Below are 16411 nucleotides of genomic sequence, written 5' to 3' on the forward strand. Positions count from 1 at the left end.
TGACTGCCCCAGCATAAACTAATGTATGAATGTCTGAGAGTGTAGAAATTGAATGAATGTAGTGTGGTAGTAAGTGAGTGTTTACATAATTTAGTGTTTTTCCTACTTCCTTCGACGTGTTGATTTTTGGTATTCGTGGTCTTTGTGTGGGATCTGTGCCTGTATATTTAGTGAGTGTTTCCTGAAATATAAGTGAGAGCGTATTAACTAAATCCATGTCTATGTTATCAGTGATGGATGAGGAAGTGTCTGTAATATCATTAGTGGTAATTGTTGTATGTGTGTTATTATCAATGCTTGTTACTGGATTATCCTGACAGGTTACATGATCTTCATTAATGTTAGATGTTTCTGTCTGTTGATGTATTTGATCAGCAACCTGTTGTTTGATAAGTTCAAGTGTTGTTTGTGGAATAAGGTTGTTGTGTATAATTGTTCTTTTTTGATCAACAACCCTTTGTTCGGTGACAGTGAGATGAGGATACTGTTGTGTGAATCTATGGTGTAGTTGTTGTCTGTATGCTGTCATGTTTGTTTCGAGTTTTGTGATCGTGTAGTAAGTACGGATGATAAACTCATTCATTTCTACCGTCCATTTCATCCGTTGGCGTGGTTTTCCAGCCTTTGTGGTCTGTGGATGCATTGCCACAGAAACACCAAGGCTGGGTTGGTTCCTCACATCTGTTGAGGGCATTGCAGTAGCCATGCTTGGGCCGGTGCTGCTTTTGCCACCGGTAACCAAGGGAGACTGTGGCCTATTTTTCGAACGTGAGCCTCTGCCTAACTCACAAACGCGGACCTTGTTAACCCGGGCGACGTCCGAGCCGGTATCACATTTAGATCTGGTTACTACCATGATACATATCTCCACAGAATGTGGGTGTGTGGTCACTCTTAGCTTCATTTCTCCCCATAGACCTTACTGGCATGGGTGTCCCTACCAGGAGTTTGTGCTCCAGCCTGCATTGCCCTATGGATCAGTAAAATTACTGGGCTCTCCCACCACGACCAGGTGGTGACCATGGGAGAGTTATTATTATTATTATTATTATTATTATTATTTGTGATTTAATTCTTATTAGTGATTGCTGGTTACAATTTAATTATATTTAAATTTGGCCATGGATAGTTAAAAAGAAAACTAATTTGCAATGATAATATTTTTTAAACAATATACAGAATGTTTCAGAAATGATTACATAAAACTCATAGAAAGTGATCTGTGTAGTTGCTCTGCAAAGATATTTGAAAGTGCTTAAATTGAAAACAAAATTACAAAATATAAATATAACTAATTAAATAAATTTAGTTTATTTTCTAAATAACTAAGATTAGTAAGTAATTAATAGACAAGCTAATAATTGCACACAGTACTGTGATGCAAAGAAACATGTTATGTTTACTGTTTTGATTTTACGAGTATCAACACACATTACTCAGGTTTTTTATTCATTAAATAAAATGAAAGTTTTTCTTGTGAACTATGACTTAAATCAAAATATTTTTGCCTGAAGTTTGTTAATGAATTTTGGTAATTTCTTGTCATCCTATACTCAAATATTCTATTATGAAATAATGGAGTAAAATCAGATTACATAATTTGTATTATTTATGAGAAAAATAACATTTGTCATTTCTATAGTACAGTGAAAACTGCTTAGGCGACCACCTCATTTGATAGGCACCTGTCAAAACAGACAAAAATTTCTGGCACAGAATAGTTTATACATAGTCTTCATATAAGTTACCTGTATTAAATGATCACCTGTGTAATGCAACCGCGGGCATCGATTTTTGGTCTGAAACAACGTACAACAACTGTAATAAGTGACCACTTTCACGAATGTATCTGGTCTGAACTCTTGTTTGAACCCACCTTGGGCACTTCTCCCATCCTTGAAATTAGGTGCAGGTGTTAATGAATTAGTCTAGCTACAAAGGAAATTCATTTCAGTTTATTCAAAATTGTCCGAAAAACAAAAGAAATGCAAAGTGCTGTCGTTAAAGATCATGTTAAAGTTTTCAGAGAAAGTGAAAATGGTTTATCATGATGGCAATTATCAGTGAAGTTTAACTGTGGGAAAATGAAATTTATTTTACCGTAGATCTACAGTATTTTCCTTAGGGGTATAAAATATTGTACACAATACAATTAATTGGCTGATCTCATCGTTTGATAAAATTTATTTTATTTATTTATTTTTTTTTTTTGATGCGATAAATAGTTTCTGTATCAACCTACCTTATTTCCACAATATTTTTAGAAAAATAATATCCAAGTAATTTTTGCACACAAAATATTTAAAAAAACAATAAATGCATTAATGCAAAAATCAGTTTTACAGGCAACCTTCCTTTTTTGATTTGATTACAATTGCAGAATGTAATGAAATCGTATTATGAGAAAAAATAATAAAATTATTTCATTATTAATTAATAATTTTTCTTATTGTACTTAAGAAGATATTAAATATTAAAAAAAAAACAGTATTTTTAAAGTTAAATAAGATTAAACTAACAAAAACCAAAACCAAAGTGATGGAGAGATACGATGTGCTTATATATTGATGACATAATACACGTAACTGTGAGGAGCAAACGAAAAGAACCAAGTTGAATTAATTAAGTCAGAAAAAAGAAAGAGTGCATTATAATCGAGAAAATGTGAGTATTGTATTAATCGTTAAAATATTGGTATTAAATCCGTCTTATAAAATCATGATGACTCCTGTAAATTGAGTTATCCAATAAGAATAAAATACAATACCAATATAGCTCTATCGTTGAAAACATGTGCTTATTTTTGCTCACCTTGAGTTTTACTTAATAGAAATGGCTAAAAAGTGCGCAAAATACATACAGAAATACGGTATTACAGCACCACCTGTATTGGACAACAGCCTATCTAAAAGATCACTGTTTGAAGGAACCGTGGGTGGTCGCCATAGACAGGTTTTACTGTATTTATATTTCAAACTTGAGGCCTCTTATATGCATTTTATGTGTATGACTGACTAAACATATGTATGTTTTATCAAAATTACTCAGTTTAGGAAAATAATTTTAATTTCAAAAATTTTATATTATGTTCTTATGGAATATCTGTTAGTTTCTAAAATTATATCAAACAAAATTTTTTTGTTTCAGTTAATTCTAGTTTTATATCCATATTCATAATTGTTGCAATGCACCAAATTCAAGTATACTGATGTCTAAGATTAAAATTTAAAATTTAATTTTGAAACAGAATAAACTTTATTGAAAATTGAAATATATGTACTGTATATGCAATCATAAAGCTAGGAAAAATTATTGTTAGATATAACAATAAATCCTTATTTTGATAAATCATGATCTTAATGATCATGGATGTTTATGGAATTTCAAATTTGGCATTAGATGTATTCATTGCAGTAAATTAATAGACACATTACCTTAAGATAATGATTCTCAACAGAGAATCTTACTGATTACATGATTTCCATTCATCCACAAGATGCATTGAGAGTTTTAAGTGTGCCATTGAACTGAACGTATGTGGGGAGTCTGATATTAAATGTACAGACCAAAATTACACTAACATTTATAATTAAAGAAAATATTTAATACATTCCACAAAAAACTACATACTTTGGTTTATTTTTCAACATAATCGTTGTGAACGTTGAGACATTCCTACATGACACTACTTTAAACATCCTTTCATGTACTGTTGCTTGTCAAGTTGCAAGTCCAGAATGGTATCTTCCAATTCCTCCTGATCTGCAAAGTATTTCCCTGCCAAAAATGTCTTTAAAGCTCCAAATAAATGAAAGTCTGATGGAGAGCTAAATTTGGACTATATGGAGGATGCTGCAGGACCTCCCAATTCTTCTGTGCCAACCACAGTTTGGTTTGATTTGACGTGTGGAGTATAGTCCGGATTTAGCCCCCTCGGATTTTTATTTATTCGGATTTTTAAAGAAATTTTTGGCAGGGAAACACTTTGCAGATCAGGAGGAATTGGAAGATACCGTTCTGGACTACAAGCAACAGTACTGTGAAGGGATGTTTAAAGTAGTGTAACACTGGGATAAATGTCTCAATGTTTATGGCAATTATATCGAGAAATAAACAAAAGTATATAGTTTTTGATGAATGTATTAAATATTTTCTTTAATTATAAATGTTAATGTAATTTTGGCCTGTATCTTTAATATTGGACTCCCCTTGCATATTTCTCTTGAGCATCTTAGGAATGCTCTACAGCAGTGTTTCCCAAACTTTTGACATCTGTGTACCCTTTGTATAATTTTCTTAATGCTGAGTATCCCTCGTCAAAAAAATTGCATATACTTTAAATCAAAAACCAAAGATAACGAGGATATTCCATTTCTATATGCTGCTGCAATTGAAAAATCGAAAAAGCCAAAATAGAAGACTATGTGGAAAATATTGTTCCTAGATATAGCGATATGGACTTTAGGTCTCATTTTCGTCTTTCTAGAAGCACTGTCAAAGTAAGTCTCTGCTAAGAATTGTTAGTTGTAGTAACTAGCTACAGAAAAATTGGTTTATTCGGCAATTTTAGCTTTTTATTAATACTAAAGCACATAACAAACCTTTCCTGTTAGAAAAATCGCACAAAAGCTAAAAATACGCACGCGCACATTGTAACAATTCAATGTGTAGATACTGGAGGTTTTTGTGTGACACTGTTGTCTTGGCCATAGGGTGGAGAAATACACAGAATCACAGCACCCGGCGAAACCTCTAAGAAGTAACGAAGTTTTTTATTATTTTTCTATGTTTGTAATCGAAAAAAGTAAACTGTTTGTTGACCAGGAACAGCCGAAGCATGGTGCAGCATGTACCCCCACTAAACTCTTCCCATACCCCTGGGGGTACGCGTACCACACTTTGGGAAACACTGCTCTACAGGACAGAGGTCTAATTTGTCAAATTATCACAATGAATCCCAGATCTCAAAGTCAGACCATTATTTGCAGATAAATATTATCATCCACAAAAATAAAATTATTACATTGGAAATTGATAAAGTAGGAGAATCATAGACCTTGCTTGTGTATGTAATATTAAGCATTCAGAGTGTCTTTGTAAATGCCATAAAGTGATAAGTATTCATTATGTATTCATTTCAACATAATTGTTGTGAACTTAGGTGCAGGTGAATTACAAGATATTTGTATATCTTGTAATTCAACAAGATATATAAATATTTCCAGATCCTGACATATTGCTATCACCAAAGATATATTTTTACTTGAGGTTGGAAAGATAATTATAAATATTTTCAGATGAAAATACATTGAGAATCAGTTTGTAAATTGAATATTGATTTATAAGTAGAAAATAATAACCCATTATTCTGTTTCTGTGGCAGTTTAAACAAACTTTATTGTTAGAAAAGTTAAGGACACAAAACATAGATTATTTTTCATAATAGCCACTTATTAAATTTTTTTTTTATAAATGGTTTACTTTAAATTAATTGGCACAGTAATTAATTGAAAAAATACTAGAAAAATTTTTAGTCTGAGATATCATTATAGCTATCATGAGCTCTAGTATTCCTGAATTAGTTCTTTAGGTCTTTTTGATACTTTGCATTCTCCTGAAATTATTGTTATAATTCTGAAACAATTCCTAAGATATATGTTAAAGTTTTTGACACATTGGATTTTCAGTTTTCCTAAGACTTGCTGTCTTATTGAATTAGATTAATGTTTGAGACCTTAATATTTTTAATCATAAAAAATTAATACCTGTATCTAATAACTTATAATTTTTAATTATAGTTTGTAAACCAAAATAATTATCTCTAAAAATCTTGATTTTAGAGAGGACAAAAATAGAGGCAATTTCTTCTGTTTGACATTATTACTGTTATTGTCTAGTGGCAATTAAATTTTTAATGAAGCAGATGATTACAAAATTAAGCTGATTAACCTGTTTTCTTAAATGACTTTCTTATTTCTCTTATTTACTTTTTCTAGTCACTTTCGTGTTTTCCAAAGTCAAATCAGTATTAAAAAGAAGGTAATTTGAGAACACAGAGTGACAAAAAAAATAGTTTGTGACGAATATGAATAAATTTTGAAAAACAAAACTGTGAACAAGCTTATTGTATACAGTATGTTATCTATTAAAGAAATTACTTTGAACAATATTGAAAGCATACTTCATTTTAATGTGGTTTCTTTTGAGTATACATAATTATAGAATGAATTTACTGATCATAAGTGTAGATTTAAATATATATTTCATAAAAACTAATTTACATATCTTATTATATATAGAAAATTCACTCTATATCTATATTTTTTTAATTATAGAAAGTGACTCATCAGAATGATCATAGTGAAAATAATCCTTGGATGCAAGCATATAATGTGCATCAGTAAGTAAATATTAAAAATACTCATAGTTTTGGATTACTGTCTAATATAATACTATAATTTTGTGTGGATAATCTGTAGTGGCATATACCTCACACAAAAGTATTAGAATGAAAATAAAACCTTTGCATAATTTACATCATTGTATACCCTGTGCCTCCAGAGTTGTAATTGTAAGCATGATACCAGTATACAGTTTAGAAGATACTATCTCAAACAAGAAATATTATTTTTTTATGTTTTATTTCTGTTAGTAGTTTACTGTAGATGTAATTATAAAATAAGGGGAAACTAACTCCTAAACTTTGTATTGAAAATATGAAATTGTTACCAAATGACAAAAGCTGCTAATTGTGTCATTTTCATTTTTGTTTTATTTATCATTAATTATCATTATTTATTAATAATAATTATAAATGCTAAAATATACTCAGAAATATAATTAGAAAATAATTTTAATATCCAGTGACATGAATTTCAGTTAATTACAGTTCTTATTCTCTGTTGAAAACTATACCTTGTTCAATGCAAGATGTTTCCTGTTATGGTAAAAATTCTGTGGAATTAATGGTTAGGCCATCAAATAAGATGCAGAAATTGTTATATTCATTTAGTTACTGTTTAGGAAACATTACACAATAATTTCTTTTTTTACTGTCTAGAAGATAGTAAGAAAAGTTATTTAATAATAATATAAATTTTATACATTGTAAAAATACATTTTATATTAATGTCTTTGGTGATTTTTCATGAAAAATCACAATGTCAGGTCTGTGGCACTTAGAGTTTTTCACCTTTTCTAAAGATGTTCTTGATAAGTTTAGACAGAGGAAAAACTATTTGATTACTTTGTAATTACAAATTATAAGAAACAGATAATTTACATCATTGCATAACCTGTGCTTATTTTCAAATTGTCTTTCAAATACAGATATTCTTTGAGTTATCCACACAAAATTATGGTACTGTAGGCCCTCATTATATCACACTTGTCGGGAGACAAAGAAGAAAGGTGATATAATCCAGTACTAAAAATTCTGAGCTTTTACTAAACAGATTATATATGCAATGGAATCTCTATCCTCTATTCTTTCATCAGCAAGTGTTTCTGATATAAAATAAGTTTAGTTTTTTAATACTGAATTTTACTCATGGTTATATCATATTAATTGACGTTTACATAAACATTGATACCACAAACACCCATTTAACATTATTGTTTCTTTAACAATGACATTTAAAGACAAATATACTGTCAATATAAAAACAAAATATCAGTTGCAAGCGATTTTATTATACAGTACTATATTTCATAATAAATTACTTATTAAAAATTTGTGTAATTTATGTTTTTCAATAAAAATTATAAATACAGTAATTGAAAATTTAAGAAATAAATATTGAACATAGAATAACATCAAAACTTATAAAATTACAAAGAGTAAAGATTCTCTAAAAAGAAAAATAAAGTTACTATTGTATAAAAATTTTAGAACTTTCTGTTGAGGAATAAAGAAATAGTTTCCTTACACATTAAGCAGTGAATTCAAAATTTCACACCTTTATGTGAATTGACCCAACACTGTCAATTCACATGAAGATGTGAAACTTCAAATTCACAGAAACTTGTAAATGAGGAGACTGTACTTAAAACCAATAAATAAACAACTTTTAATATCAAAATAAAACATAAATGATAATTGATCTGGCCACCTGTTTTGCTTATTTAGATCTTGATGAATTTATTGTTTCACTTGCAATGGTAGTTTCAAAGACAGTGGTAGGAATAAAATACTGTATTTCATTGCAAAAAGAAATTCAATGGCATTTGATATTTAAAATTTATTGATTCAAATGCTTTAAAATTTGGGGGACCAAAAAAAATATTGATATATCTGAATTCACAATATAATGAGGGGCTACTGTATTTAAAACATATGTTAAGTCTAATTATCAATGTATCCAATTTTTTTTTACTATTTCTTATTTTATAATTTTTCTATATGAGGACTATTATATAATAAGATTATTTCTGGTTAACTAAAAGTTGGTAATGTGATGCAATATTTTACAATGTGAATTTAATGCAAAAAAATTATATTTTCAATAGGAATACATTGTGTTTATTTTTTTAAAAAGCTAAATTAACATAAAATAAAACATTATTTGTATATTTAGATGAAAAATTTCAATGCTACAAAGTGTTAATAAATACATTTAAAGTAATTTTAAAATTTGTAATACCTATTCATAAGAAAAATAAAATGTGGCAAGTCCCCTCTTTACTCTTTTATTATAATATCATTGAAGAAAGATACAGTATGCTTTTAATCATTTACAATTATTGTTAAATTTTCTTTATAAACAGTAAAATTGATTTTATTAAGTGGGAAATTAATGCTGGAGATTGAAAACATGATCCAATTACAATAAAATTAAATGTATTATATTTTGTTTGTTATTTAGCCTGTAGTAAAATTGGTTTCATTTTGCATAATTTTGCTTAATGTCACAGTTTTCAAGAACCTATCAATAATGTTAAGTGAAAAAATGCTGTACTAAAAACAGCTAAGATATATTTATTTACATATTCATAATAACTCTAGACTAATTCTTAAAATATGTAATTATTATTATTGATGAATAATATGTTGTATTTTTTTATTTATTAATAAATATAACAATTATATATTTTGGTAAAAGTTTAATAGCTTTGAAATAATTAATTTTTTGATTTTTCATATTTAAATGTAATCATTTTTTAATACCACACTTACAAAAAATATACCACATCTAAAACCATCTAATGCAGTAATAAAACTATCTTTATTCAAACATTATCAATTGTCTTAAATGATCTTCAAGAAAAGTAACATTCTATTCAATAAAAGAACAAATGCCTAACAGTTTTTCTAGAATGTATTTGATTTATGTAATACTTTTGATGGAACAAATTTTGATTTTGAAAGCTCACAACAATAACAAATAAATAAATAGATACATAAAGAATTAGGCACATTTGTTTGAAAATGTTTGAATAAAGATAATTTTATTACTGCATTAGGTGGTTTTAGAGTTGGTATGTGTACAAGTGCAGTTCATGTAAGAGTAATAAGTATTATAAAAAAATTTTACCTAAGTAAAATGACAATTGATTAATGGTTCATAATAACATTCTGTGATAATTTATATGGCATGATTTTTCTATAAAGCCATATATATCATATATATAATTTGGATTTGGTATAGTATGATCATTTTATCAGGAAATATATTTGTAAATAATGTTTATATATGGATACTACAGTTCATATCATATTAGCTAATGTTTGGAATATATAAATTTTATCTTAAAATTTAATTCTCTACATTTTGATTGAGATAATTTGAAGTCTGAAAGAGTTAGTTGTGTGAGGTTTTGCTTTTAGTCCATTACACAGCCTAATTACCATTACAAAAATTTTTTAGATGAATAATCAAAATATTTAAAAGATTCTCTGCTTATTTTTTGCATAAAACAATAGGCATTCTTGAGATTTATACTAAAGTTTTTTTGAATTGAGTTTTATTTTAATTTTATTTAGATGAATCTAGTCTTAAATTTGGATTTATTTCTGTAATGAAAAAGTTGATGGAGGCAGACATTTATTTTGAGGTAACCATTGTTATAGGCTGTTTGGTTCATTATTTTCATTATCTTTCTCTGTTTCTTTCTTTGATTTTGTTCTTGTAATTAATCAATTATCACATAATAATTAATTTTTCAATAATCAGAGTAACTGTAAATAATTATTCCATTGGAAAAACATTACTACTTTCTAAATTTAAAATTATGAAATTAACGTGAAAACATTATCTTGAATCAGTATCAAGAAACTTACACAGAAATAGTTTACTGTGATAATTTTGATTATACTGAATTTTCTAAATTATCATGGTACATTATTTGATTGAAGTTATTAGTGTTTGATTTGATTCTCAATTGGATACCAGACAATTCAGTTTAAATCTAACATAATCCTCACTATTGCAGATAGGTTAGGTTAGTTATATTGGTCATCTGATAATAGGAGAATAGACACTTGCTGCCAGAGATATTAAGGGAGCAGAGGAAGACTGTATTTTTAATTTAAGAATCTCATGTAGCAAATGAACATAGTTATTACAGTATTTACATGCCAGTTGCATGTATCCGATCATGTAGTACTTCTTAGTATCTTAAAAATTAAGGAAGCAGGCACACTATAACATAATGTGGATAGAATGCTAACCAAGCAAAAGATCATTTCTTTTATTATGTGAATATAAAATGTACTAATTCTTTTTTTATTGCATTAGCATGATCATGCTGCATATCTGCTAGTATACTGAATAAACCAATGGAGATTGTGGTATTTCTAACTGATCAATGGTGACAGGTTAAAAAAAAACAACAAAACAATCAAAGCTTTTCCCTCCTTTGTGTACAAATTGAATCTCTGACTAACACAATGTATGTAAACTAAAATCTAAAAAAAATTAAAATTTTATAAGTTATTTTAAAATATGGCAGTGATTAGTTAATGACTAATCATACAAATTATATGAGCCTGATTAATTGTTTGTCGCTAATCAGCTGAATGATGATCATCTTGTTCCAATAATATATTCTAGAGAATTTTAGAGAATGTTAAGACAATAAAATTTTAATAATATATGACTCATAAATAAATAAATGTAATTATTTATGATCAGTCATGCCTCATTACAGTTTTTTTTCTACTCATCATTCTCTAGAATTTTGTTATGCTGTTATATTAATTTTCCATTATTATATCTAAACATATAAAATATATATATTTTAGATATTTTTCAGTGAATTAGCCAAATTAAATCATATTCAATAAAATATTTGTTATTAATTATTTTATATCAGATTTTGAGGGAAAGTTAGCAAATAGGTTGCAAACTATATGTAAAAGCTAAAAAGGGCAGTAAATAATTTCTAAGTGTTATTAAGTGGTAACACAATCTTCCTTGACAATTAATTGAAGTAGCAGGCTCTAAATCTTGCATGCACATGTTCAGCTCAGATTCAAAATGGCTACCATCCTTGAGATGTGTATGATTGAAGAGCAGCATTCTGTACGTTTTTTTATGAGCTAAAAGACTTCTGCAAAGGAAATTTATAAGAAAATGCTTCCTGTTTGTGGTGAGAAGTGTTTATCATGTAAAGCAGTATATAATTTGGATGATAAATTTTCTCAAGGATGCTGAAAAGTTGCTGATTAAGACTGAGCTGGTCATCTAGTTGAAATTGCAACAGAAGCAACTGTACAGTTTCTGGAGGAAATCATGTAGGCTTGAATCATTTCCTGATGCATTATGGTTTAAGTTAAATCATGAGAACACTAAGGTGTTCTCATGATTTAACTTAAACCATAATGCATGATTGATCAGATTTCCAAAAAGTTATGAGTATAGTGCAGGGGTGGCAAACCGTTTTGAGCCTACATATCACCATATGACAAGCATACTTAGCTTTAAAAGATGTGTGCGCCAAAGTTTTAGACCTCAAATAACAATATTTAAATAAATTAAATGAATATGCTTTAATTAGAATAAATGTAAAAAAACTGATTGAAAAAAGGATGATAAGCTGATAAACTGAAAGGAGGATTGAAAAAGACAGATGATAAACTGGAATTGTGTGATACGTTACATGCCAGATGATTTCTCCTTACATGCCACTTTGGACATGTGTCATACACCACCCATGGTATAGTGGATGCCTAAAGAACTTAGAGCAAGAGTGGTGAACCTATGTACGCATGTCTAAAGTGGCACATAAGGAGAAATCATCTGGCATGTAACATATATGATTTTGATTTATCATTTCTTTTTCAATCATTCTCTGTTTGTCACCCAATCATCCTTTTTTCAATCTGCTTTTTTACTTTTATTATAATTAAAGCATATTCATTTAATTTCTTTAAACATCATTATTCAAAGTCAAAAACTTTGGCACACACAAACATCTTTAAAGCTAAGTATGCTTACTTTATGGCATGTGGTGTCAAAAAAGTTTGCTATCCCTGACTTAGAGGAACACAGAATGAACTGAATGGGCTTGTCCTTACAATGTCTAACTTATCATAAAGATAAAGAACAAGAAATGTTTAATAGGATTTTTACTGAGGACAAAACATAGATGCATCACTACTAACCAAATCAAAGCATACTTCAATGCAATGGAAATATCTTTCTTTACCTTCAAAGGAATTAAAGACAATGCCATCAGAAGGGAAGGTTGTACTTACAGTGTTTTGAGATTCTCAAAGAATACTGTTAGTCCATTTTCAGAAACAAGATCAGAATATGAAAACTGAATGTTACTGTCAAGTTCTGTCAAAACTTCACATTACAGTTTTAAAAAATATCCAGGCCTACTGACTAGAGGAGTACTGTTTTATCAAAACAATACCAAACCTAAACTTGATTAATCCAGAAGGAAATTGAACAACTAAGGTAGAAACTTCTTGAAAATTTACTTTACAGCTTTGGCTTAGTTTCAAGTGATTTCCATCTGTTTGGGCTACTAAAAATTCTTCTTGGGGCAAATATTTTGCAATTGACAGCGGATACACAGCTGAGATACATCTATGCTTAGATAGCAATCCCAAGACTTTCATGCAGTCGATATTGAGACTTTGATAAAACAATGGGATACGTGCATTGGGATGGGTTGAAAAATAAGAGAATTTTAAATATGATGATAAATGGCTTTCATGTTTGTATTTTGTTTAATTTTTTTACCAGTTATTTGTGATCTATTTACTAATTTTTCTTTAAAAAAAAAATGATATCATTTGACACTTCATTTTATAATCTCAAATCTCTTTTAAGTGTTGGAAATTTCAGATAGATTATAACAGTTAGTTTAAACATTATAATTTCTTTATATATATATTATGTTCAACTTTGTAATGAACACAGAACTATTTTCTTTTGCATATTTAGAGTAATGAACATTGTCTCTATTTTTATTCTAAGAAAAAGTATAATCTATTCGTTCCTATTTGTATTGATCCACATGTGATAACGTCTTGATGGATTATATCATTGGATTTGACCAGTTCATTCTGGAAAAACAGTTTAGAATATGTCTATAAAGAAAACTCCTCCAGTTACAAAGTTCTTTGATAAGACTTATTTGGAGTCTTCACAAAAATAATTTGTTCTTTATGAAAATGATGTGAACATTATCTCATTTATAAAGGATTATATGTTTTAAGAAAAATAATTTAACTGATCGTAACAGATTCTCTTAAATATTATATTATTTAATACAAAAAAATTCTCATAATATGCCTAATTAAATAATCATTATTAATGATATTTTTATTTTCTGGAAGATATAGTAATTGATTCAGTTTGATTTTATGAAAGAATTTAATGATCAACAATATACTTTTAAATTAGAGAAAGAAGGGAAGATATTTTTAGAAATTAGTATTAAAATTATTGGACAAAAAGATCAGACAAGCATTCTTAATATTTTGTAATTTTTAAGATGTTATGTCATTAAATTGAATGATGTTTATGAGACATTGATTTTTAAAATCACTGTCTTATAAACATTCTGGAAATTGAAAAGGTTGTTTGTATGATATTTTTGAATTAATTTTCAGTTTGGATTTTCTTTTTCATATTTGTTAATCTATTGCTACTGGTACTTTAAAAGTCAAAATTAAAAGTTTGAGGTTTCATTTCTTAAAATTTAGTAAATTGTTTTTCCTTTTATTTTTTGTTTTCCTTTATTAATATATTGAAATAAATAAAACAAGTTAAATAATAAATTATTAACTGATTAAGTTATATAAGGTAATTAAGTTGACTAAATATTTGGGGTATTTGAGAAATTTGAATATTTCAGATATGGTTAATGTCCACCCATCTCTATTAAATAATAAGTTAGAAAAATAATATAAATACCATGAAATAGGTAATATTTGGCAGGATATTTTCATTTTTTTCTTTAGGAATAATTACTTTTCTTTTAATTCTTCCACATAATGTCACTTCAGATGCAGTTTAAATGTTGTAAAGGTGTATAAATTATATTCTCATTATCAGTAAGGATAATTTGAACTAATATGACTGTTGAAAAGCATAGCCAAAAACATCTATTATTGGTTCATAACACATCATAGGTGGAACTAAGCTTTTTGAATCTGCTATTTCACTATTGTTAAAATATTGTTAAATATTTAAAGTATAGTATGTAGTATTGTAAAAGTATAGAGATACTTATATCTTGCAAATAAATATATATTTGCACTATTTATGTTTTGCATTAAATAACAATTTAAAATTATGTTAAATTATAAATTATGTTAACTTGTTAAATAAATATGTTAACTTATTTATTTGCAAGAAATAAAATCAGTGTGGGTCATGTGTCAAATGAGGTGTGTTAGGTCATTCACTAATACTGAGAGCATTTGACTTTTATTTTGGACTTGTCATTGAAGAATGAGAAGAGTGACAATATCATCATCTTTATTGTATGAACTTTAAGTAAGTAAAAGTTAACTAATTATGAAATGAACTACTGTTATATATTTAGTCCTAAAAGTTTGGTATTTTAAACATCTATAGAACATAAATGGTAATACTGTTGAAAATTTTGTATTTATAAAAAGAATTTCATTATTCATTAGCATAAACTGAAATATCATTATTATTGATATGCAAAGTGATAAGCAAGGGTAAGGCCAAGATGGGTGCCAGTCTATGCTAAAGTTTCCTTGCTCATCCATCTGTCCATCCTGAAATAATTTATTTAATTCTACCTATACTGACCATTGTTAGAAATATCTTTAAATATGAATTGATTGTTTGCCAAATAATCATGCATTCTCATTAAACTTTATCGTCTTGTGACTTACTGAAAATTGATTGCTAAATTTATAATTTTGTTTGTTTGATGACAAAATGTGCAGATAATATCTACCCTGTGAAAACAATGCTCTATCCCACCTCTGCACTTCTAGAATGAAAATCTTAGTTCCTTGGCAAGATAATAAACTCCCTCGGCAACAAATAAGGTGTTGGTTTTTTGATTAATCTTAGTGCCATTTGTCACCAGTAACAAATTATATGTTTACACTTTTATAATCTATCTGAAATTTCCAACATTTTTGCAAGAAATTTGAGATTATAAAAAGTATGACATGATGTTATGTTCTTTGTTAGATAAACATTAGTAATTTCTTCACTCCATATTATCACAACTTACTTTAATACTGTTTAATGGAGCTTCACTTCTTTTTTGTTCCAATAGTTCTTTTGGACTTTTTTTAATCCATCTTTAGAGTTATCATATTTAAATTGTTATAATTTCTTTCTATAAGCATTGCTTTTAGGATGTTTTTTCAAAATTGCACATTTTTTCTGACTTGTTGAACTTTGGGTCAAATACTTGATTTGTCACAATTACATATATACAAATACAACACAATATATGAGAATGTATCATGTATACTATTACATGATGTTTAAACCCAGATCATTCTAACCAGAAACCCAAAATGTTCTAAAAGCAATATTCATAGAAGTTATAATGGTTTAAATGAGATAGCTCTGAAGATGAATGAAAAAGTCAGAAAGTGCTTAGCTGAAACAAAAGAAATGAAACTCCATTAAGCAGAATTAAAGCAAGTTGCAAACATTAGTGATAAGAATTTATTCTGTAGGTTGAAACTGAAAGCCTTTATTAATCTTTGTGTTCAAATCTATTTTTCTGCTTGAATTCAGTTTATAGTATTACTACATATATCTGTTACATTTTTATATTCATCTCAATCAATTTTTTCAAATGATTCATTTAACTGTAAAATTACCATAATTTTGTATGGATAACTGTACTGGATATACTGTACAGAAAATTGCTACAACAGAAAGAAAACATTTTTAAATAAAACCAGCATCACTGTATATTGCATGCTTTCAGAGTGGTCATTGAAAGCATA

The 16411-nt window shown here is 28.0% G+C and overlaps 1 protein-coding gene across 1 annotated transcript in view; it reads left to right on the forward strand.

Moving 5' to 3' along the window:
* The window catches only part of LOC136986598 (nonsense-mediated mRNA decay factor SMG7-like), a 129684-nt gene that overhangs the window by 61933 nt on the left and 51340 nt on the right, over positions 1 to 16411 (forward strand). Inside the window, exon 20 of the mRNA XM_067284182.1 lies at positions 6336 to 6400. Within this exon, the coding sequence (XP_067140283.1) occupies positions 6336 to 6400 (65 nt within the window). The remainder of the gene's footprint in view (positions 1 to 6335; positions 6401 to 16411) is intronic.

Source organism: Centruroides vittatus, unplaced genomic scaffold (assembly GCF_030686945.1).
Source record: "Centruroides vittatus isolate TY-2023 unplaced genomic scaffold, ASM3068694v2 scaffold_1152, whole genome shotgun sequence".
NCBI classification, from domain to species: domain Eukaryota; kingdom Metazoa; phylum Arthropoda; class Arachnida; order Scorpiones; family Buthidae; genus Centruroides; species Centruroides vittatus.